The following is a 25243-nucleotide window of genomic DNA, read 5'->3' as shown; positions in this document are numbered from 1 at the left end:
CCCAAGGTCTTTTCCAGTTAATGCAGTCAGTGTGTGGCCTCTCCCTTTGGGATATCAGAGCTACTAAGTCTACAGGGAGTGAAAATTTTGGTGTTATGCCTCTTGGAAATCTTATCTGTAACCGGTGCCGGGTCATGGCCATTTCCTATTAGAGAATTATCTGCATGTGCAAACCAACCCCCAGTAATTTTCATTCTTTTCACAAAATATCTCTGCATGTTTCCCTTGTTCATGTGTGGGATAGCTTGGTCGAGTCCATGGGGTCACACAGGGATGCCTGGGTCAGGCAAGACTGCGGAAACTGCATGATGAACGGTGATACTAGGGCCCTCAGCTGCCTCCAGCACACGTGTCTGTCAGCTAGCATCTAAAAAAGAAGATAAAAATGGGAAGATAAAGCAAATTTTCTAGTGGTTCTGCTTGTTTTCTTCATGCACACTTAAAATTCTGTCAAATCCAGAGAAATATTTTGTTCCAAACCCATCTGATTAACTAATCCTCACAGATAAGCATTTTACTGTATGCTTTTTTGTATGAGTTTTGTGAAAATAAACTCTTCTGGGGGAACAGTACAGACCCTATTTGTTAAATGTGGATAAAAGCCTACAGATAGTCCCGTCCCTCTGTATTGGCAAGTGTGTGTGTGTGTATGTTTGTGTGTGCATGTGGGTCTTTTTCATTGCTGTCTCAGCTATGGGAGCCAGTGCTGTCTTTGCAGAATTTCTTGCTTTATCAGAGGTTTTATTTTCTTCCAGCTCAGTGCCCATGCTCAATAGGAACATTGTTTGAGGCTTATCACAAAATACACCTCCTTCCTCTTTGTAGCTCCCCAGGCTGCTTTGCTGAACTTTTTTTTTCTCTCTTAGAAGGAAAAAGAAAAATAAATACAAATCTTTGTTAGTTCTTTAACATCTTACTGTAAGGGTTTTTACAATTACTTTTTGTTTGCAGATGATAATCTTAATTTGCATCTTCAAAATCACCTTCCCTCCCTCTGTACTGTTCTTTTGTCCTTTTGTCAAGGGTGAATCACTTTCTGCCCCGGTGTAAATACATGTTATTTCCATTGACTTATATCTGTAACCAGCAAGAGATTTCTATCTTGTGTTCAGAAATACCCATCCTACACTCTTCTGTCTCAGAAACTTTTTACCTCTCATTAAGCCTGTTACAGCTTCATGTTTTTGTAGGTGTGGAGAGGTACAACTGTGACTTGTGTCCATCTCGCAGTAGAGGTAATTCATGTGACATGTAGTTTCCTTCTGAACCACCCAGCCACTTCAGACAGAGTGAAAGGTAGTAAGATCAAAAGCAGTAGTTAGATGGTGATGTCTGAAGGCAAAGACCCCTTCTCCCTGTTTGTGCACACAACACTCAGCACTAAGCAGGCTGGATCAGAGGGAACCTTTGGATCTACAGAGGATGCTTGTCACAAAGCCCATGTTTATGCCTTGTCCTAAGTGGCATGCTACTGCTTGTCTGAGTTCCTATTTTACAACATACTACCTGCTGGTGGTCTAACATGGATTTTATTAATCTCCTTATGGAAGTTGCAAGCTCTCTGGTAAGTCCTTAAGAACATGAAAGCTCCTTTCATACGCCCCTATTTTAGTTTCCACCTACATTTTGCAACTTTCTCAATTTTTCTTTAAATCATGCCAGGTAACTCAAAGCTTATGTAGCAGGAATACATCAAAAGACTGTCTTTTTTTCTTCAAGGAAAGCACAATCGCATTCCTTAAAACATACTGAAAATGGGAAAGTGCTGCACTGTTCTCCATCTTTGTTGAGACAAGAAATGATGGGTGCAACCTGTGAGATAAGGGAAATTTAGATTAGTTACTAGGAAAAACACTTCTAACTGTAATGCAGAGCTCAGGTGAATGGTGCAGAGAGGCTGCCTCACTGGAGATTCACAAGAACAGGTTAATAACTGTCTCTTGGGAAGTCTTTAAGTGAGTCAAACCTGTGTCCATGGTTTCTGAGGCTACACTGCGCATTAGTAGCACAGTACAGAGTTGCTGTTCTTCTCCAGGTGAAATACTACAGAGTAAGTCTGTTAAAGTACTGATGTTTTTACATGGATAACTTGCTTATAAAAGCCTGTTCAACCTGTGACGAGGTGGGTAAGCCCAAGTCCCATACACAGTGCCATGCCTTTGCCGCTCCTCTGTGTGCCCTTCTTTTATGTTACTCCTGTTTCAACACCATTTGGGCACAGAGGGTTCTTGCCACCGTTCGTCCAGCAGCTATTACTGGTGTGAAATACCCACCAAGTTGATTGTCTGGGGCTGCAGTTTCAGTGGTGATGGGGTTGTGTGTTCCCATGACGCTCCAGGTGGTGCCTGAGCAGCGCTGGTTAACTTGCTTTACTGGTTACTATCCATTGCTGATTTATGTTTACAGTCTCCATAAACAGAGAAGAGGAGCAATACCAAGTTTGTTGTTCAAATGTGGAAACTTCTGAGACTTCACAGAAGTATGTCCTTCTCTGTACTGACCTCCTGCCTTCAGCTTTTGGCTTTTTTTTCTTCTTTTTATCCTTTCATTGAATATTTTCGTTATTTTCAGAAAAGCAGTAACATCTCAAGACAAAGAAATATGTGGCAATATGACCACACAGAAAATAGGGTTTCCTTGTGATCTTTCTGTGGACAGCTGTTCTACATCACTCCTTTCATGCAACTTCAAAAGGAGGGCTGAAGTTGGTTTCTTACTTAGACAGCGTTTCAACTGTTTGAAAGTTGGCTCAGTATAGCTGACCCACTCAGAATGCAACTACTTTACTAATACAAAAGTTAACACTTTTAAAAGCTGTTGTGAAGCTAAAGATGTGTTGCTTTAAAAGTTTAATGTTTTGGACTTGATGTGTAAAACCTTATAGATGGACCCCCAACTGTACAACTCACCAGACTATAATACTTAAATAGAATAAATAACTTATAGCATAGACAGGGTCTGGATTATTTTGATCAAGAATTTTTGATTCTACTGTTTTACTAGCTCTCACAAATTGTCTTCTGTTGAGTCACCTCTGGGTATTTTTGGCCATATTCTTGGCCTGGTGAACAAATAACTGGGATCAGGTTGGTTTGTGTACGGGCTGTGCAGGTTTAAGGGATGTTTTCTGTGCTGGGTGTGACACAGAGGTCTGTGGTTACATCTGCAGCTGTGCTTTTCATACCCCATCACCCTGCACCTCATAGTGCCTTAAAAACTAACCTCGGTATGAAGTGACTAAAAAGGTGCTAATCTTTAAGGACGTGCTCATGCATTTTACATGTGAGGGAGTTCAGGAAAGGTTTTGATGTCAAAAAAATCTAAGAAAATCCGTATCACAGGCATGTTTCAGATATATTCCATTCTGTGGTTGCTGTCCCAGTGTTTCTTAAATGTTTATGTGCCCTTGGGCAGCTCCAGCAGCAAGGTGCTGTTCCTGGCTGCTCTCTGTTTGGGGAGTGCTGCAGCACTGTGATTCCTCAGCAGCAGTTCTGCTTAAAAATTAATAAGAATTGGGCATTTGGGACTTGTGGAAATAGAATTTAACACTTGTTTTATTTAATTATTTTTATGGAACTTATTGTCCCTTTCCCCTCTTAACGCCCAGTTTCTGATCTTACATTTCTCATCTGTGGCACCTTGAGTGCCTGTTTGATGGCAGCAGCATTATTCTCTCTTAACTTCCTTCATTGGGTTTGTCAGGGACCAGCATCTGCTGAATGAGCACAGGGTGAACTAAGGACACACTGGGCAGGTTTAAGTCCAGACATTTACCATGGAGAGCTTAGACAAGGGCAAGGAGTTTTTGTTTTAGTCATGGTTTTGTTTTATTTGTCTTCAGTAGATGTGCACAGTGTCAGCCAGCACTGGCAACCTCATCCTGGTATCGTTTGTTCTTTGTGCGATGGTATTGAGAGGTGTAGTTGTGGCAGGGAAATCGTGAGCTCTACATGGGAGGGTTTCTGCAAGTCCTGAAATGAGGGTTCAAACCTTCAGTCATTGACATGTGCTTGGCATGTCTGTGAAGCCTCCTAAAAACAGCATTTAAGTTCTCTAGGTGAGAGGCAGCACTTCTCGCTATGAGGCTCCATGCACATCTGGGTGCTGCTTTCATTTATTGCATCCCTTTGCCTTCTACTAGAAAACACCCATTTGGTCTCTTTCTTTCTCTGTGAGGCTTTGGGTTGTTTTGCTATTTCTTGTCCAGTTTTTCTGTCTTTGTTTTTTTTTTTGGTGAAAAATCCTGTGGTTAAGAAGGACCTGAGGGAGGGGAAGTTCACTCACTCTTCCTTTCCTCCTAGATTTTCTTCTCTGTTGCCAGTTGGATGTCCCAAAATACCCTCTTGAGCCAGATCTGGAGCGAGCCCCAGGGGCTGGGTGGATGAGCTCTGCAAGCAGCAAAGGCAGGATAGAGCTGTTAGCGTGGGGAGGACAGGGCTGCCTCGGAGGGGTCCTGCAGACATGGCAGGAAAGCTTCATTACGTGGCTGGGGATTAAAATCTCAGGCTCCCTCAGGTCTCAAAGCACAATGGCACACAGATACTGAGAGAAAACAAGAGTGGTCATTGTGTGAATTCTGTTCTACCTACATTTAATCCTGTTTGGCCATCCGGAGATGAATGAGCACTTGGCATAGCTGAAGAAGTCTGCCGCAAGTTTTCCTTTGACCTGGCCTCATCTCACCCAAGTGTGAACCTGATCAGCAGGTCGATGTTCAGCCATTTCTTTTCAGTTGATTTGAGTTCTTTTTATTCCTGCCACGTCAGTGACCAGCTTTTTTGCTACCTGTGGGTAGATGCAGCAATGCCTTTGCATGCCCTGTTGTACGCAGCAGAGTAGCCATTGCAGTGGTGTCTATGCTCAGAGGAACCAGCTCACCCGAGGGATTGGCCCTAAGATGCAAGTTGGGGCACAAGAATGTACTGAAGGTGGAGTTGTAGGTGCCTGAGGCGAGTTTGGAGCCCAAAGCCAAACCAGAAAGGTGCTCACTCGGCCAGCCCATGACTAACTCACACTGTAAGTCCTCTTTGGCAGACAGGAGGCAAAGCCTATGGGCAGTGTAGGTCCCTCAAGCTTTTGAGTGCATCCCTGCAAGTTGGGGCTGAGGCTTGTGCGCAAAAGATTGCAAGGAAAACATGCCCTGCAGCTGCCCGTGCTGTTTCTTGTTACACTGGCATTCAGAAATGCCACTATAAAGAGATTTTCCAGCAGTAAGCTGTGAAGGAAGGTTATTGTGCTTCCCTTACTACCCTCTTCTTCATGGAGCACATGGAGAGTGGAAGACTGTACCGAAGGAGAGCATGAACAAAGAAGCTGGGAAAGCTGCCAGCATCCTGCACCTCTAAATCACATCAGCCAAATGCTGGAGATTAATCAGGCATCTTAATGCTGGAGGGTTGATACCACACAATTATGTTTTATGGGCCTCTTGCTCTCTAATCTTTGATTTCTTTTCCAGCCAAAGGTGGATGCAGATGCTGAGGCCAGGTGGGCATGGCAGATTAGTGTGCTATGCAGCTTGCCTGCTCTGGTTTGGAGTCAGCAGCAGTACATTTCTGCTGAGAAAATTCTTTCTTCTTGCCCTCTCTGCCCAGAAAGCTTTTGGCAATTACAGATTCCGGGATAGAGTTCAGCCTGCTGAGCCTCTTGCATTTTACAACTGCAAAGTTGCCTGTCCAAAAATAAATAAAATGCTTTTAATAACAACAACAACGACATACAGAAGCAGACAGTCAGTGACCCCGTGCTTCTTGTTCTGGTCACTGTGAGTTGCAGTGGCTCTGTGTGCAGACCTTTAAGGATGATGAGAACTGTTGTTTGTTTAACACTGAAGATGGAGGCTCATGGCTGGGGTGGAAATGTGCCTTGACATCTGAAAAGCTGCTTTGTCCAAGGAGCTGTGGATTGTAGCATGTTGCTCATTTTCAGTATTGTGAATGAACTGCCAGATGTGAAGCAGGATCAAGGTACGTGCATTGCATCGGAGGCTGTGGAATGCACCTTGAACGTGCCACAGGGAACCCTGCTCACCACTGTTGTGGGCTCTGTGGTTTTAAGGCAGCTGAAATGAGAAGCTCTGTTGGCTTCTTACTTTTCCAAGTGTGGCTATCCCCCCAGTGCAGACATACCTAACTAGAGAGCAGCTAATGCTTTGGTATTTGCTTCTTTGCATCTCTGGTTGGATCTCCTCTCTCTGATACAGAATCGTTCAGGCTGGAAAACACCTTTAGATCATCAAGTATAACTGTTAACCCAGCACTGTCACTGTCTTACGATGACAGTAAGACAGAGACTTACTGTCTCTCATAAGTCTTTGGTTGCAGCAGATGCAGTAATTCATGCCTGAGGTGCGTCAGTGCAGTCCGTATCTCTGTGTGTGTGTACACACATGTCCTTTTGCTTGCTTTTTAGACTGATTGTTTCCCACAGCCTTCAGATGCTGGGCTGAAATTCATGGCCTTGGCTGTAGTGCTTGGTGTGGGTGACAGGTAGGAGGATCTGCCCTCCCTAAATGCTCTTGGCTCTCCTGCATGTCGAGGTGGCTGGCTCCATTAGCCCCTCCAGAGCCTCATCATGCTTTTCATTCTCAATCACAAGCTTCTATGAATGTGAATTGAACCTATTGTGCAGCTATGAAAAGGAAAAAGAAGCTTATGGAGGTGGCTGGAAACCTATTGGGTGAAACACCTTTTCATGCTGTGCTAAGGATCAAAGGGACCCTGTTCATCCAGGTTCTCTGCTTTCTGGCTCCCAGCTACTGTGTTTCTGTGTCTGCTTCTTTATTTCTCATCAGCAAACATTATGCCAGCAGACATGGAGGTTGTGAAAATCCAGAGCTATTTGCTTAGGAAGGGGAGGAGAAAAGGTGTTTTGGTGGTATCAGCAAGATGCAGAGGAGGTGGAAAGGGTAGCAAAATGCTGTCTGGCCCAAGCTGTGTCTTGGTGGACCGTTGCAAAAGGAGTTGTGAAGCTTGAGTCGTGTGTGGGGTGCAGTGAGTCCAGGAGCCCAGACCCTTGGATTCACCCTGAAGGAGAAGTAGTGGCTCTTCGTAAACTATATCGACAGAGCTTCCCGGTATTGGGAGGAGAGGAACTTCTGTATAAAACAGAAGGAAATAGTTGAAATGAGGGGAAGCGTCATCGCCTGTCCACAGCTGGTGAGAATCAGGACGTAACCCAAGAGCTCCAGCTCTTCCTTGGGTGCCCTCTCTGCTCTTCCAAGGCTCCCATGGGGTCTCTCAAACCCATAAACTCATCTGCTGTGGGACCCAACTTTAATAGCTGCTGTTCAAAACTGCTTAATGCAAAGCTGTCTGCAGAGTGGCAGCAGTCAGAGAGGAGCAAACAGCTTATGTGGCTACTGAGCGTGTGTTTCCTGGGCTGCTCTGAGCTGCCCAAGAGATGCGCCCCGAACCCTGACCCCTGTTTGCTTCTTCCCGTCTTGTTTTTCTGACTCAGTCACTTGAACTCTTGCTGCTTTTCTCGGGAAATGGCTCAACAGCTGAGTGCATCTTCTCTGGGGGTTTCTGTATATACAACACATTTCTCCCTGGCTCCATTTCCTCCGTGAGCCAGACGCACTGAGGGCCCCCCCTTCTCTTGCTGAGCTCTCTAGATGGCTGTGTTCCCTCTGCTCGCTGTTCAGGCAAGTTAGAAATATTTAATTATCATTAAACGCTTTCTGCAAGAGAAGATTGCTGTGCTGTTGGAACCGGAACGGGCATGACTGGGGAGCAAATGAACCTCTTTAAAAGAAGGGGTCTGAACATGCAGCGCATGGACCTGAAATAGGTCCCTCCTGCAGAACGGCCCCAGGTGACCCATCGCTCGCCGGCGCAATTACCCGAGCCTTGGCAGCTGGCAAGATCAGCAAATGGGGTTTGTGTCAGAGCTTGTTACCTTAATTTGGTTAATTGTAGAGCAGAGTGCGGCTGAACAGCCAGTTCAAACCAGGTTCTAGATCCCCGGGGTGCCGGGCACGGGCAGGGCATTGCCTTGAGAGAGGCTGTGTCTGCACGGGCTGGGGAGGATGAAGGGTCGGAGGGTGGGCAGAGCATGGTTTTGGGATGCCCTCACATACAGACCCCTCTCTCTGTGGGAGCAATTGGGCCATGCTTCACAGCCTCACCTGCACATTTGTAACTCATGATTTGATCCAAAGACAGCAATTTAAGGCTGGAGGCTTGAATTGCACAGTGAGGCTTGAGAGATGCAGGATGTCCAGAACTGAGGTTGGCACCTCCAGTTTGAACAGCAGGTCCTAGTGAGCATTTGTGTTAGAGGAAAGAGGTGAGACTGACCATGGGACCATCTACCCAGCATAAGAAAGATGGGGAGAGACTTTTTAGCAGGGCTTATTACAATAGGACAAAGGGTGATGGTTTTAAACTACAAGAGGGAAATTCAGACTGGATATGACGAAAAAATACTTTACAAAGAGGGTGGTAAAACACTGGCATGGGTTGCCCAGAGAGGTGGTGTCACCATCCCTGGATACATTCAAGGCCAGGCTGAATGTGGTTCTGGACAACCTGTGCCTATGTAGTTGAAGATGTCCCTTGCTCCTCTAGGGGGGTTGGACTAGATGAGCTTTGAAGGTCACTTCCAACCCAAACTGTTCCATGATTCTGTCCCCAATCTCCAGCTGGGGCCAGTAGCCAAGCATCAGTGGGTAAGTATAAGAACAAGGGGCACACATGGTGTTTCCTGGATGCTTTCACAGCCTCCAAATGCACCTCTGGGACTTCTGCACCATGTGCATGCATCTTTGTGTGATGGATTTCTCTTTCAGGGATCTAAGGAGAGCACTTGAGAGAGGACGGCTGCTCTGCTGGGATTTGGTATTATGGGCATGCTTGTTAAAGAGCCCAAGCTCCTCTCATGCAACCAGGAAGCTATATATCAGAGAATTATAGAATGGTTTGGGTTGGAAGGGACCTTAAAGCTCATCCAGCTCCAACCCCTGCCACGGGCAGGGACACCTCACACTACAGCAGGTTGCTCCAAGCCCCTGTGTCCAACCTGACCTTGAACACTGCCAGGGATGGGCCAGCCACAGCTTCTCTGGGCACCCTGTGCCAGCGCCTCAGCACCCTCACAGGAGAGAACTTCTTCCTTATATCCAACCTGAATCTCCCCTGTTTAAGTCTGAACCCATTACCCCTTGTCCTATCACTACAGCCCCGGTGAAGAGTCCCTCTATGAAAGAAACAAAAGTTGTGATACAAGAGCAGCATGTGAACCCCTGACGATATGAGCTTGTCCCCTTGGAGCGAGCAGAGATAGGTCTTAGCTCCTCTGGTTATTTAATCGTGTTCTGACAGGTCACAGAGAGTCATGAAGTTTATCAACCCGCTGCAAGCGTTTGAGAGGTACGACTCTATAGATGAGGCATCATAGCAAGCTGTCAGCTCCTCAGGTGCTGAGGAGGAACAAAGAGCCCTTTCCTTCCTACCTGGTCTCCTCTCTTGGCTGCCTCCACACTGACCTGACTTGCCACTCCCTTGCCGGTAGCTGCATTTCAGTGCCAATGCTTCAGAGGGATGAGCTGGGTGCGTGCTGCGGCGGGTGCAAGGAAAAGGGGTGTGAGTAATTAGTTATGTTCCACCCATCCATCACCACCGCCCGCAGCACAATGAAATGCCAAGGCTTTTTGTTACCTCTCTGCATCAGTGCTGCTCCCTTTGCTGCCTTTCTCTCCTCTTTGTCCATGTATCCTGGAGGGCAGGCAATCCTGACACAGCCAAAGTGTCCGTACAGCCCAGCAGGCTACCGAGTAGGGCTTGGACCCTACCTTGCCCAGAGGCTGAAGGTGCTGATGGTTCCCAAGCAGGTGGCATGTCCTGAATCCAGGCACGTGGTTTTGGGTTGGGGACCACCGATGGTCTCCTCTCCTGCTGGCCAGCTGGGTGAGGGTGGCAGCTCAGCCCTCCCTCAGCACCAGCACATGGTTCCTGTGTGATGTTTGGGAAGGCACAGAGTGAAACCTACAGATGCCTCAGAAAAAGGAACATTTGGCCTGAGAGCTTTTGCCTGTGGTGGACAGAAGGAGGTTGCTGGTGGAAGATGGTGTCCAGTTCTGGACCAGAAATGGAGCCTGTGGCATGGTGCTGCTTGTGCCCTGGCTGCTCCTAGATCAGAGCGTGCTCTTGACATGGTAAAGGTGGTGGTCCCTCAGTCCGGGTGGGACCTGGACTATTAGCAGAGCACGAGCAGACCTTTAAGAGACATCCCAAGGAGTGTTTGAAATACCCGGGAGCTCTCCTGTTCTCCTAGTCCATCCATGCGCTATTCTAGTAGCTAATTACAGTCACTGTTAACAAAAAGTGTATCTTATTCCCATAACAAAAGACCTGGAAAGAACTAGACTGGTAATTATCTAGGAGGGGCAGAAAATTAACTCAGGAAAGCTGAGCCCGAGGGATGGAGCAGAATGTGATACTGTGCACACCCACCTACAGCTCAGTCTTTTTATTCACGGCCAGGCCAGGGCATTAATGCTGAATTCAGATTATAGGACTGAATTGATAAGCCAGGAATTAAGGTTAAACTCACAGCATTATACCAGTGTCTTTGCCTTTCCTGGGTTTCCTGTTACATTCTGATGAACATTTTCTAACCTAACTTTTTAAAAATGATTGGTGCATTTTGCAAAGGAGATTCGCTGCCTGAAGGGGCATTAACTACAACCAGCATATCCCAGGGTAGACTCAGAAGAGACCCTCCTCATGCGAGGAGGTGCTGGGACAGAGGAACAGGGCAACACCAGTGGAGAACTGCAATCTGCAGTGGGATGTGGACAAGTAGAGCCTTGCAAACCTGCGTGGGGCTTCCTGGACCTGTCTGCCCAGTGCATGAGCTGCTGCTGTGGTCCTGGCTTTTTGCAGCTCACATCTGCAGCATCCCCTTCCAAACGGGTTAGTGACCAGCTAGGAAAAAGGGCAGAGGGATGCTGGTTTCCTGGGTGCTTTGTGAGCAGAGAGCATTTTGCACGCTGTGTTAAGGAATATCTTTTTGCCCTGGCTAGGATTCATCTGCAGCAGGAGGGAGAAGGGAGATGAAGGGAGCAGTGCCCGGGATGGAAAGGATGGGGATAAAGCTGGAGCGTCAGGTAGAGAGGGTGGAAGACAAGATGTAGTTCTTCCACACACATAGGCAGCTCCGTGTCACTGGCACAGATTTGGAGCAGTTCCTTGTGAAGCCCCATGAGTGAGAAATGCAGCAGCAGAACAAGAGTGCTGTCAGGAGAAGTCCCCCTTTCCACCACTCTAAAGATGAGCGTGAGGTGTTAAAAGGTTAATGCACTTGTTACCCAGCCCCTGCAAAAGGGGTCTTTGGTGACACAGGGGAGTGAAAGTTCCAGGGTGAGGTGAGAAGAGGGGCCATCCAGAGGAAAAATGCCTGGTTTGTTTGCATCCCTCTCCCTTCCTCTGAAGCATGTCCTAGATACCTTGTGCTAAGAGATGAAGGGTTAAGCTCCAGGCCCTGCTGACTGCCATGTGATGCAGTTGCTGGTGTGATTAGTAAAGATCTGTGCCCTAAGAGGAATCACATGGGCTTCGACAGGGCTCCCTGGATGCAAACCTGCCCTGCCGAGTCCTGCCTCGCTCCTGTCGTGTCCAGGAGGAGTGCTGGGTACAGGGAGGGGAGCGTGGCTTTGCCGCCCCACAGCCGGGCTCCACATCAAAAGGCAGGGAACAAAACAACTGCAGAGCATTTTAAGACAAAATAAATAAACCCTTTTCTCTGGGTGAGTTCTTACCAAAGGTACAATTGAGCCGTCTATTTATGGCTTTTTATTTTAAAAGCAAATACATAACAGAAACTTTTGATATTCAAGCCCTAAAGAACCTGACTTCCCACAATCAAAGGCATTGCCTTAACCCTCTGCTTTATCAGGTGGCTGGTGGGACTAGAGGAAATCCTGGGTTTCTGCTTTATTGGGTAGCTGGTGGAATCAGAGGAAATCCTGGGTTTTTATCAAACGAAAGCAGCTTTCAGTTGAGAGGACAATGTGACAATACCTGTTTGCATAGCATCTTCCAGCAGGAAGGTCCCCAGAATGTTTTCTTTGCAGAGAGAAGGTATCTCAGAGATTACCTTGGTGATGGCACATGGCAGTGTGAGAAAGTTTTGAGGACTCAGTAATGGCCAGTTGCTTGAGACAAGTGTATTTGGTGCTGATTACTTGGTGCATGATTCCAGATGAGTTAAGTGCTGTAAAACTGGAGAAATCAGCTCAATAAATGATTTACATGCTCTCTAGGATAACCCAAAATGCGTCAGCATGATCATTAAGCATACTAAGCAGCTTTTGCCTCCAGGTTTCTCTGTTTCAAACCCCACAAAGGTTCATAGTACGTCTGCATTGATCTTTTCGTGCTTTTGTTATCTGCAGGTGATGTGACAAACCTGACTCCGGAGCACTCCTTTGAAGGCACGAAAGTAGATGTGGGGAACATCGTGCTAGCTTTGTACAGTGGTCTGTTTGCCTATGGAGGATGGTAAGATGCAGCCCTCTATCTTTTTTTCAGTGCTAAATGCTGTAGTCCATCCCTTTTGTCCTCAGATTGTTTGAAGGAAGAGTGTGGTGGAGGACTTTCCATGTCTTCTGTAACCAGTGGCTTTGGATTTGCCTAATGATGTTAATAGTCGTGCTTCACACCCTGTTTCCAGCCAGGACACGGAAGCACAGAGAAGTAGAGGTGAACATGGGATTTAGAAGAGGCAGCAGATAATGAGTGCTGATGCACCATGATGGTTGGTGCAGCTCCTGGGTGTGTTAAGGGAAAGCAGTAGGGTGGGTTTAGCTAGCAGGAGAGAGATATGCCAATTGCCAGCAGATTACTTTGAGCACCAAACTGAAGCTCCTGGAGAGCTTCTTCATCAGTCCCTTAGAGCACTTGCAAGTACAAGGAGCCTGCTCAATTTGCTGTAAAAACAGGCCAGTTGCAGCCATCCTTACTGCCTGGAGGGGTGGCCCTGTTGCTCCTTGGTCCAGCTCTTCACCCCTTCTCTTGCAAAGAAGCTGGTCTGCTAGATCCACCGTCACCACCCAGGGCTTGTGCTTTGCAGGTTTTGTGCTGCAGCTCTTGGACAAGGCATAAGCCATTTTAAGTTTTACTGCAGGTGCCAGTCTCTCTACCCCTCCTGAGATTCCCTGCCATATGAGTGAGAAGAAGGGCTTCATTTATTCCATGGTCTAACCATAATTAACCACTGTTCTTTTTAAATTACAGGAATTACTTGAATTTTGTTACGGAAGAGATGATAAATCCCTACAGGTAGGTGTGTGTCCAGTGATGACTTTCCCTGGGAGGAGAACTTCTTGTTCTCAGGAAGCATCTTCCTCGTTTGTGTAACAGAGGTTGCAAATCAGCCCAGAAGCTAAGGTCTTTTTCTGGAAAAGTAAAAAACAAGATAGATTAATGGCATTGTTCCTCCTTGGAGTAGGGGAAGGGGGAATAATCATCTCTGTATGAAAAGAGCTGTTGCTTATGCTGCTTTCCTGCACTGCTGATGTTAACCAGTGTTGTTGCAAAGTCCTGCTTCCTTTGCACGGCACCTCTCTGAATTAGAAGCGAGGAAGAAACACTCAAGGCTCTGTTGCTGTCTTGTGTAAACTCCCACAAGAGTACTCGTGTGGACATATGCTTGTCACGTGCTCTTCCTTTTCTCTTGAGCAATAGCTGCTTTCTGCACTGCTCATGCCTTTTGGGGCTGTGCAGGGAACCTGGAGAGATAAGGGTGGGACACACCAAAGCCAGAACATGGCTTTTGCTCACGGAGAAGGTAACTATGAGGCACTGTTGATCAAGGTTCAGGGTCACTTGTGCTAGAACCCATTCCCGGCTGACCCTGGCAGTCAGTAGCGCCTGCTGGGAAGCATAAGATTTGATATGAGCTTTCCTTCACAAACACAGTTATAAAAAGGGTTTTTGCTGTTTTGCAATTATTTTAATCTCTTCTGAACGCAGTCACAGCATTTCTTCCTGTGGCTTTGAGCTCCACTAGACCAATTATACATGGTGTCAAGCAGGGTTTCCTTTCTCGGTTTCCGTTCGCAAATGAAGTTAGACTATTTGAAAAGGCAAATTTGTACCCACACAGCCTCATCGTTACAGACCCACTCAGACTGTGTCTGAACTTGTTTTCGTTCAGTTTCATCAGTCCAGCCAGCTGCACAGTTAGAGCCTAAAATCTGCCCGCTAAATCTCTGATCTTTCCATCTCCTGCAGGAATGGTTGTTCTTTGCCCAGAAGAGAATACGTGTGCTAATGCCACTGGCATTGGAGGTTATTTTTAGCTGATTGCCTTTGCAGTGATCTTGGACTACTGCTTGCCCAGACAGCCAGAGTCTCTCCATGCATAAAGTTCCTTCTGCCATAATCCTTCAGTCTTCATCTGTCAGGCTCCAGTCTGTTCCCATGTGGGCATCATCTCCTTTCCTAGAGGAGCAGTGTGTAGCTGAAATGGGACATGCTGAAGAGCCAAAGAGCAGAATGGCTCAAGCAAACTTTTAAGTGAGCACTGTAGGGCTGTGGCATGAAGACATCAACTGCCCTTTTCTCTGAACTGCAGCACTCCATTCCAGTTTATGTTTTCTTCCTAGAAACCTGCCTCTGGCTATCATCATCTCACTACCTGTAGTCACTTTGGTTTATGTGCTGACCAACTTGGCTTACTTCACGACCCTGTCGACAGACCAGATGCTGACATCCGAAGCTGTGGCTGTGGTAAGCTAAGTGCATTTCTGATGTGACTTGTCTGTCTCCTAGGGCTGGTTAAATCAGACTTACAATCTCTCCATACATCTCATAGTTCCAGGCTGATCATGGCTTTGTACAAAAGAGCTGATGTTTGACAGGAGATAAAGAACAACTGTGATGGGAGCAGGGAAGAACAGTGTGATACCAAGTGGGATTAACCACAGGCAGTAAGGGTGGGTAGTCAGTTACCACTGCTCTTAATTTGTAAATATGCAAGGTTGCTGCTGGCCCCATGACTTCTCATCAGTTACCAGTGCATGATACTTATGTGAAAAGGTCATGCATTCAATACTGAACTAGATTGTTCTCTCCCTGTATCTTCTTTGTTTTAATTAAGAGAGAAAAATAATACTTCTATTAATTAAAATGCCATGGCAGTCAGAAATCCTGATTGCTTTGGAAGTGAGCAGTACAGTATGATCTTGCAAACTGAGTGTGACCAGGATTGTTCAGTGCTTCAAAGGGAATTTCCCAGTCCCAAGACAAGCTGGTCTGGGCCATTCCATCGATGTGCTCCATCATTTGAGTTAGTAGCAAGCCCCTGCTCCAGCCTGCACTTACGCAGTGCTGAGTTATTGGAGATACCAGCCTGTGTTGCATTGCTCTAGCTGTATGCCTTTGCAAGTCTTGAAATCAATATAATAGTGTTGGTGTAAAGCTGCAGGGAAGCAGCGTGCAGTCAGTTTGGGATACAAAACTACAACTCCAGATCACTGCCTTGCCAAGGGGATGCATCCTAGGTCCTTATTCAGGAACTGGCAATAGCTGTGTGTCTGAATCTCCTCTCACCTTCCCTTTTGTCTTGAACCTTTGGATAACCATTCTGATATATATTATGTCCTCATTCTGCAGGAAGGGCTCGTTGCTGATGTTTTTTGCAATTCCACAATATGCTTTTTCAGAAAGAGGAGCAACAAATAGCAATAAGGAAAATTCCATAGCAGCTTCAGCACTAAGCCATGTCACTTGCTCAGATTTGTACAAATATTAAGTCTCTGTAGGCAGCTGTGAGTTCTTCTGGGCATTCTGGGTGTGAAATGTCTGTCTCGTTGCCCCCCATTTAGGATTTTGGGAACTATCACCTTGGCGTCATGTCCTGGATCATACCCGTCTTTGTTGGCTTATCCTGCTTCGGATCCGTTAATGGATCTCTCTTCACTTCTTCCCGGTAGGTTTCTTCTCAGTCTTGTGGGTTTTGTTTACAAGTCATGCTCAATCCCTCTTTGCTTGGCATTGTCCTCCAAAGAGTGGCTGTGCTTAGGCACAAAGTCTGGAGGCCATGTGGGGATGAAGGGAAAACAAAATAAGACTTCAAAACCATATCCAGTTAAAAGGAAAACTTTTCAGTGGTCTTGGTCTTCTGTTTCTCAGGCAAGATCCTGTTGAAGTTATTAGAACATAAACAAACACACGCTTGGGGCTCAGTGATGTTGCCTGAGAAAGTGGCTTTAATGAAAAGCAGAAACTTACGAAACTTCAGGGTTGAGAATCCCTCAAGAAAGAATGAGGCAGGAAGGGGACTGGGATGGTTCCAGCTCTGACACACATCTCCCAGGTTGTCTGAGGAAAGACACTTAATTGCTCTCTCTGGAAAGGAGGATATAAACACATATTTTCTTGCATTCTTTGGCCATCCACAGCTTTCCTTCCCTGAGACAGGGACTTTCCACTGTGTGTGTGTGGAACACCTGTGCTGGGGTCTGATCCTGGAGGGCCCCACTCCTGAGGCAGTGACTAGCAAAAGGGCACAGCATCCTGCAGAGCACTGCCAAGGTAGAAAACCTGCATGGAGCCTGGGCCTTTCGGTCTTGCTCCTGCAGCACGGGTCTAGGCTGAGCTTGGGCTGTCCCCACTTGTTTTGTGCTGAAGACAAACCCCGGCCCGGAGCTGATGGTTGCAGAGGTGATAATTGCTCTGTCTCGTCCATCTCAGGCTGTTCTTTGTGGGATCCCGAGAAGGACACCTGCCCTCAATCCTGTCTATGATTCACCCCAGGCTACTCACTCCCGTGCCATCCCTCGTCTTTACGGTAAGCACATGGCTCTCTGGTGATGGGGATCAACGTGGTATTGAGAAATGGGTTGGGGTATGATCCCGTTTGAGGGGTCTTAAGGGGGCTACTTGGGCACCACCTCCAGACAGAGCCATTTCTGCATTCACTGACAGGAGAAGACAGAACTTCTCCTTCTCATCATATCCTCATACTCCACTTCTGTTTTGAAATTGCTCCAGGCACCAATTGCAAATAACTCAAAAGAAATAAAAAATAATCAACACGATTCTTTCCCTGGCAGATAGTTCTTCTGAAACACCTGTATTGGGTGTTGTAACGTACTTGGGTTTGCCTACTCCCTTTGCTAATAGCTTTTTTTCTCTGGATGCAGTGCATCATGACCCTGCTCTATGCCTTTTCCAACAACATTTTCTCAGTCATCAACTTCTTCAGCTTCTTCAACTGGCTGTGTGTGGCTCTGGCCATCATTGGCATGATGTGGCTGCGTTACAAGAAGCCAGAGCTGGAAAGGCCCATCAAGGTGAGGACAGTGTGGTAGTTGCGTGATGGGTCTTTCCTGAGTCCCTTCCCAGCACCAGGGAAGGTTCAGCAAACACAAGCAGCTTGTCCTGTATGGAAGAAGAACTGGGATTGCAAGTGTGAGTGGGATATGTTGTGTCGTAGGTAACCAGGTGTCCCTGCTGCATGCAAATCTGCTCGATGTGAATCAGTGCAGGAGGACAAGGAGCTGCCACAGGGACATCAGAGCGCGGGAGGCTCTGGGTGTCAGAGATGCGGGGTGCTCTGCTGGGGTAGCCCAGTGGGAAGCTCTCAGTTGACTAACATATTCCCCAGGACAAATCATAGGCTGTGGCTCCCAGTGAAACGCTCTGTAGCACCGTGGAATTCAATTAAAAAAGGTTTTTAATAAAGCAGACAAACCCACGCCTGCAGAGAGGAGAACTTTGTTCTCTTTGGCCTTGGCCAGCTTGGCAGTACCGTGTCCCATCTGGGGGGAGGCCAAGATTGTGTCAGCCATAGGCATGTCTGCCTGCCTTAAAGGCATGTTTCTCACTCATCCCCCGCAGGTCTCTGCCAGGCCACAGGCAGCCAGAGAGAAACAAAACTCACAGACCTGTACCACTGCCTTCCCAAAGTAACTCTTGCAGGGTGTTTCCTTTGGGTTTGGGTTTTGATTCTAAAAGCCAGGCTGCTCTCAGTGGGTGCCGTGCTCAGAGCCGAGTCCCCTGAGAACTGCTGTGAAGATGCTATGGCTTGTGCTGTGGTTGCTGCTGAGTTTGATCCTGTTGGTACAAGTGTTTCTTATAAGGAATAATTCAAGTATGGAATTGGGGTCAAAAAAATAGTGCTGAGAAAGGCTCATGGCTCTTGGCAACCCACATGTCCGTGCTTTGTTTTGCTGGTTTTAAATGTATGTGTTAAGTATTATCCTACGCCTGTTTTCTCCAGGATTGAGGAAGAGCGCTGCCTAAATGAATACCTTTCCCATGGCAGTTCAAGGTTATGGTCCCCTTATTCAGAGCATTGGGTCAGACAGGAGCACTGTCCATGTAGGCGTCCGTAGGGGACCATGAACTCCTTCACTCCCTGGGATGTACAGCTAGATAAACTTGACTGGGAAGTGTACCCTGTTCCCCTGTTTTAACCTGTTCTTTGGGTCACTGTTCAGGTGAACATCTGCCTGCCCATTTTCTTCATCCTGGCCTGCTTGTTTCTCATTGCTGTTTCCTTCTGGATGACACCGAAGGAATGTGCGATTGGCTTTGCGATCATCTTCAGTGGGATCCCTGTTTACTTCTTCGGGGTCTGGTGGCAAAACAAGCCCGAGTGGGTTCGCCAGCTCATCTGTAAGTATTACCAGTGAAGAGCGAGGGTGCAGCCTTGGCTTTTGCTCTAGAAATAGCAGCTTCCTGGTGAGCATGCTGCAGCTGGTAGCACTGGCTCTCCTTTGTGGAGCGGAGGCTTCCAGTGTCTTAGCTCTGGTTAATTCTTCTTTAACGGAAACAAGTTTTAACCTGATGATGACCTTATCTACAAAGCACCCAAAACGCACCCTGTCTTGTGATAATTGCAAAGTTTGGGCCAAATACCATGGGTCTTTTTTATCTTGGCAAACTGGTGGATGTTATGCAGTGGAGCATAATTTGCTGAGCACATACTGCTGCCTTTCTTCTGTCTCCTGTCAAAGCACAGGGTCAAGCCTTTTGTCAGCAGAGAATCCATTTCCAGTGGTGTAGGAAGAACTAACAGTGTAAGAGTCTGAGCAGAGTTGGCCTCAATTTGATTGCTGAAACCTCATAAGTAGTCCCAATCCATCGCTTAGCCAGTGCTAACATTTCTGATCCAGTCAAAGCTCTCCTTGGCATCAAGATAGGGCAGCAGAACAGAGGGAGGAGAGAATCCCCTGGATGTTTTCTCTTATGAGGTTTATTCTTAAGGTATTTTCATATTAGGTTTTCCAGCAGCTGACACTACCTCATGGGGTGTTTTTGAAGGGATGGAGGGGCTGTGCTTGGCACATGGAACCTGTGTCTGAGCAACTGAATCAAGAAAGTCAATCCATGTGTTCAAGTAACTAAACTGCACCATCTGCCTCCCAGCTCTCATACAACAGCCTGACCTAGAAAGGCAGACAAGGAGAAATGCCCAGCCTTAGCTGGGTGCATTTTATAAAGAAGAAAAAGCCTTTCAGCACTGCTTAGCACTTGTTATTATTCTCCCCCTCCCATCTCTCTCTCTCTTTCTCACACACTCACTTTTTTATTCAGAGTATTAGGCTCAGTTCCTGTAAAAGCCATTTCTGCAGTGCCTGAGTGGCAAATTACCATATTAATTGTTTTCTACCCACTCAGAAGTTTGTTAGGAGAATATAGAAAATATTCTGGGAACACAGAATGATAATCCTGCCCAGCTAGAAACATATGAACTTTAAACTAATGTATATTCATATATTGCAAATAATTTGATCAATTCCAACTGATCTGAGCTTGACTGTGTATTTAGAAGTTGTGTTAGCTCTACCTGGCTTGACTATCTTGTGATCTCCAAACACACGGTGGAGCAGCAGAAAGCACAGGTGTGTTTGGACACAAGCCACCTAAACTAATGGGTGGAAAAATAAAGTTACTTCAGGTTAGCACCTTTCCTGTGCAAACTGGCACCTGAAATGCTTCCTTTGCTCTCCAGCTGCTCTGCGTCAGGCAGCGGGCTCTGCCTTGGGTTCATACGCTGTCGGGTTTGTCCTGGGTACGTGAGCTCTTAGAGGAGCTGTATGGACTTACAGCCAAGGTTTTCGAAATCGGAAGTAAAAGCATCAGTTCACATTTTCTATGCTAATTCCTGTTATTGTGCCTGACTCAGTTTTGGCTGCTGGCAATTATGGCATCCAAACATGGTTACCATATCACATATGGAAGTAGAATCTGGTGTTGAAAGGTACCAGAGCCTCTCTCAGGGCAGTACAGCATCCGTGCTGCAGAAGCAAAGCTCCCTGTGTTCCGTGTTTAAGTTCTGAGCATGAGTCAAGAGTAACCCACGGCTCATTTGCTTTCAAGTCTTAAACTGTATTTGGGCTAAACTTGCTCAGAACCGTGGTGGGGAGGCAAAACGATCAGCCCTTTTGAGGCAGAGTATCATGAACTAAGACCAAGATACGTGTTAGGCCCCCGTGTGCAATCTCTGACCTGTACTTTGCTTTCTTCCCCATAGTCTCCGCAACAGTCCTGTGCCAGAAACTGATGGAAGTGGTTCCACAAGAATCGTAAGTGGGAAAAGCAGAGACATTCAGCTTGAGGAAACGCACAATATTATTTTAAGACGACACAAGGAGAAAACGCTTCTGATCCCTCGTAAACGAATCCTAGGCACTGGAGCACCCCATCAGAGCTGCTTCGTGTCTGACACCATGCCACCAGCTCTGCCTTGCCTCCACCAGCCCCTCTGTCACCACCCTTTAGCCTGGCAGGTGGGCAACCCTGTCATGAGAAGTTCTTGGTACGAATGGGAGCCAGGAGGAGGAATTCCAGCCAGGAGCTTCCAAAGGGGTCCTGCCTGTCCAGCAGCAGGAAGTCTGATAGCATCTGTGTGTGTGTGTGTGTGATACTGAGAGCTGTATTTCAGTTCTGCGTAGGCTTACTTGGCTTGGGTTTGGGTCTGGGATCCCCCAGACAGCAGCATACCTGCTCATGAGCCTGGTTTGAGTGTTCCCAGCCCTACAAACGTGCCTGTGCCTGGGTCTGGGACTGTCACAGAGCCGCAGGGTGGTCCTGAGCCCGGCCCACCGGCCTTTCCTGAATAACGGGGGATGGTTGGGAAGCGAAGGTTGGCTGATGTTGGCTCACACACACACACAAACTCATACCAAAACACATGCTGCTGGATGCCTTGGACTCTGTCCACTGGCAGTGACTTAATGAGACAAGGCAGAGCAGAATTAGTGTCAGAGAAATGATGTGGGGAGGCCTTGTCTGATTTTCATTGCATTCCTGACTAGAGCACTCAGGAGTCCCCTGCCACTGTCTGGCTTTGAGCTCTCAGACCCAAGCCATCCCCCTGCTATTGATCCGGTCCTCTGGGATGCTCTTCACCACAGTGCCCATCCTGTGGCCCTGTGAATTAGCACTGGGGCAGGGACAGGCCTGAGGGTGGACTTGCTCCTGGTAAACCCAGGGAATAGCACTTAGCAGAAGTCCTTGGCTTGCTCACTCCATGTTGTTCTGTAGATAGGCTATCATCCAGTGTGGGATGAGCAGCATCATGCTATCCACATGGCCCTGTTCATTGCCCACAGCGTGATTCATGATTGCCCCTAAACCATTTGCAAAGATAAAATAAGTGTGAGATTCCCTTAGCTTGTTCCCTTGGGGTTGGCCTGTGCATTGTCTGTTGCTGTGCCCTGTGTCTCTGTATCTTCTACAACATGCAGTGGAGATGGGACCAGCTGGGACTGGGAGTATAGAAAAGAGCAGATGTCCCCAGATGCTGGAGCCTGGGTTTAATCTTGGTCTGCTGCAGATGGTCTGTTTTGCTCTGAGGAGCAGGGACTGGGGCCCTGGTCCTCCTTAGTGCAAAACTGCAGCATCAGGTTTGGCTTGGTGAGATGCCCCCACCAACATCCTTATGCTCAGGGAGCAGTCTCTGACCGTAAACCATGTTCTGCATGTGAAGTCTTGTTTTGCTGTTGTGGTGGTGCAGTCCCATCCCCTGAGCCCACCCAAAATTCCTCTAGTTCCTGTGTAGTCAAAACTGTCCTCTAAGGGACATGTTACTTTATTTGGTCAAAAGCATCACCTTTTCAGCAAAACTGCAGTTGTGAACAATTTGCTCATCACGCCTCTGCATTTGAGGTGATAGTCACTTGGAAATCAAAAGCATCTTTTCCCTATAAGTGAGCTGCTTCAGTATCCAGTACAGATCTTTGTGCTTGTGCTTTCTGAAAATGGGTCATTAAACTACTTTTTTTCTTCAGTATTTCTGTAAACTAAGCTGTTTGGAAGCCAGAATCCTCCAAGAGCTAATGCTTTCTACTGCATTCTTCTCGTAGTACACAGTTATTTTGGATGACAAGGCATTAAGGACATCAATGGTACTAGCTCATGCTTTGTTTTTTTAAGTTCTTCAGCAAAAAAAAGGGGTTGTGTGTTATAGCAGGTGGCAGCTTCTGTTCAAGTGTGTGTGACAGTGACTGCGGCTATGTCAGCAAGTGTCTACGTGCTGCTCTTTGCTATTGCTTCACCAACCATTTGTCTTTGCTTTGAGGTAGTGCAGGAGGAATAGGTAAGACAATCATGACATTGAGAACCTTTGCTGTCAGGTTGCTTATTCCATGGCAGCACAGCATAGAGAGACTCAAGCCAGCCCTGTGCCTCTCTGTGTGTGTTAGCATTGAGCTCTCCTGGAGCTCAGTTAACCTCTGGGGAGTTGCAGCTTGTTTGGGTATACCTACAGCACAGAAGAACCCAAAGTTCATGGCCAGTGCCTGGCTGTTCAGGGGACCTATGTGCAATGAATTGGAGCATCTCAGATCCAGTGCCTGTGGAGAGGAGTTTGTATAAGTAAGGTCATGAACCATAAAACCCAAACTCAATATTTGGAATCCTCTTGCAGCTGAAGGCTGAGAGGTTTTGGCAGAGTAGTGGTGAGAAATCACTGCTTATGCTGGACCTGTTTCATGGAGAGACAACCTCAGTCTGTTATCTCCCACTTGGCCTGCAGGTTTTTTTGGCAATAGTGGTCTCATGACCAGCTCCCTGCATGGCCTGGGCTCAGCATAGGGGCTCTTAGTGCTAACGTATACCAGCAGAATCACTTGCGATGCAAAGGAAAGAGATTTTAACTCTGCCACCTCAATACAATGTAAATTAGCACTCAAGTCCAATCATAGAGAGCTCAGAAATGGGTCCAAATCTCCCCAGAACATTGGGGTTTGCTTGGTTTGGACACATCTAGACCATCACTGCACAATTCCCTCTGGGTGAACCTTTTACACTGGTTTTAAAGAGGAGATATCACTCTGAGAAGTATTTTTTTATTAATTAACTGATCTTAATTAAATCCTTCACTCGCTTGCTTGCTCTTTGTGAATTTTCATGATTTTTCACTTGCTGCTAAAGATATTTCTCTTGTACTAACCTGCTGGCTCTGGCATTGATACCATATGTTTCATGGTGATCTCACCAGCATCTCCCTGTCAATAGAGGTTTAGTAAGAAACTGAACCAGGTACCAGCAAAGAATGACAAAAATGTTGAATTTAGTCAGCCACAGTTCACATCTCAAAGTTTACCTTTCAAAAACCTGATTTCTTTTAACCCTGATTCCTTGACCCCAGTAGTTCCCCTCTGCCAGAGCTTGCTGACATGGCTGTAAGAGGTTGGCTTATTTTTTCCTGGAGATTAAGGAGATAATGAGGAAAGGGGTAAAACTTAATTCCACTTTATAAAGTAAACTTAAGAAAGTAATTTCTCCAGTGGGTGAAACTGCTGCCAACAGTATCTGCTAGTGTGACAGCATGTAACTTACATCAGCAACCAGGAGTGTCTACTGCCTTCAGGATTTTGGTATGGAAAAAGAGAGGATACATCTCATCAAAGAGCTCCTTGTTGCTTCGTTTCCTCAAATGTGGAATGAGATGCAGGGAGGAACAGAGACTTCAGAGGAAATTTCTCCCCATTCCCAGTGCTGTATGTGGGATTTTTCTGTAGTTTCTCTGTTTGCTTGTGCTCTGTCAAAGCCATGATCAGTGACGCCTGTTGCAACCCACCAAGAGAGATATACCCTTGTGAAAAGTACATATGCAGCCACAGTGACCATGAATTGGCTTTTCTAAGTAGTAGCTACAGTTAATCGAGGTACCGTGTGAATCTATTTCATGTGACAGTGTTGTGCAAACGCAGCCACAGTGGCTGCATCAGTGGAATCATGTAGGTTGGAAAAGACCTTCAAGATCTTTGAGTCCAGCTGTGTATTTCTGCAAGTGATGGCTGTGCTCCTTTGGTCCTTGTACTAACTCCCCGTTTTCAGTTACTGCTCTTCTTACCTTGTTTTGAAGTATTTAGAGTCCCAGGCAGTCAGTTGTTAGGGGTGTTCATGGAATAGCATCCCACGGGGATTACTAAACAGGCAGGAGCCAGCAGCCAGGTGCTTCCTAACCCACTGGGTTCCTCTTTCTAAATGAGAAACCTTCTCTGCAGTGAGGGGAAGCCCTGCAGAATGCTCCTAGTCAAAAATGTGGGGATTTAAGTAATCCTGGGTGGATTTTTTTGTTAATGTTTTAAACTTCCTGCAGTATTTGCAGTGTTTTCCATCTCTTTTCTTTTTAACGTCATCCTCAGTGGATACTAAGTTCAAAGGGGCTCTGTCACTGTTGAACAAGCTTTAAAGACCCTTCAGCTGATGGAAACTCTTAAGAAGTGGGGTTTTTTATTCTTCAAGCCCTCTCCAGGCAGGTCAGGCAGGGGAATAAATTGGGCTCCTCCACTGTGGGTCTACCTGAGAGCAGAGCCCTTGAGGAGCAGCAGCATCGCAGCAGAACTCTTCCTTGCAGATGTGAGTTCCCAACCATGGGAAGATGTTTGCAGTGGCAGAGCCCCAGTCTTACTGCGGAGAATCACAGGGAGGGCTTCCACTCGGTCTGGGAAGATGCCCATCCCTTCAGTGTTCTTGGGCTTTAACGAAAAATAAAAGTAAAATAATAAAGAGGGAAATGGCCAGATGTTGTTGTTGCACAACACCGTGGCTGTTTGGGGCTGTACTTGTGGGATGCCAGCTTTACCATCAACCAGTTGCGCAACTCCATTTATAGTGACATCAAGGAGAAGGCGGCCTTGCCATTGAGAAAGGGCTTGGAACAAAGCTTCCTGCTGGAGCCTGGGAAAGGGCAGCCAGGGATGAGACGGCTCCGGTTCCCCCTGGGGCTCTTGGCGAGGTCTGCTGGCTGCAGGAGGGGCCGGCATGGCTGGGGG

General features: G+C 46.9%; 1 protein-coding gene across 1 annotated transcript in view; it reads left to right on the top strand.

Annotated features, from left to right (window-relative positions):
* Nucleotides 1–20730, top strand: part of SLC7A5 (solute carrier family 7 (amino acid transporter light chain, L system), member 5) — a 34490-nt gene extending 13760 nt beyond the window's left edge. The window contains exons 3-10 of the mRNA XM_010011525.1: nt 12398–12503; nt 13239–13283; nt 14612–14735; nt 15833–15936; nt 16701–16797; nt 17153–17302; nt 18452–18629; nt 20491–20730. Coding sequence (XP_010009827.1) covers nt 12398–12503; nt 13239–13283; nt 14612–14735; nt 15833–15936; nt 16701–16797; nt 17153–17302; nt 18452–18629; nt 20491–20546 — 860 coding nt within the window. The 3' untranslated portion in view covers nt 20547–20730. The remainder of the gene's footprint in view (nt 1–12397; nt 12504–13238; nt 13284–14611; nt 14736–15832; nt 15937–16700; nt 16798–17152; nt 17303–18451; nt 18630–20490) is intronic.
* The last annotated feature ends 4513 nt before the right edge of the window (nt 20731–25243 follow it).

The sequence above is a fragment of the Nestor notabilis genome, unplaced genomic scaffold, assembly GCF_000696875.1.
Source record: "Nestor notabilis isolate BGI_N333 unplaced genomic scaffold, ASM69687v1 scaffold6063, whole genome shotgun sequence".
Taxonomy (NCBI): domain Eukaryota; kingdom Metazoa; phylum Chordata; class Aves; order Psittaciformes; family Psittacidae; genus Nestor; species Nestor notabilis.
This window is presented reverse-complemented; position numbering and strand designations above follow the sequence as displayed.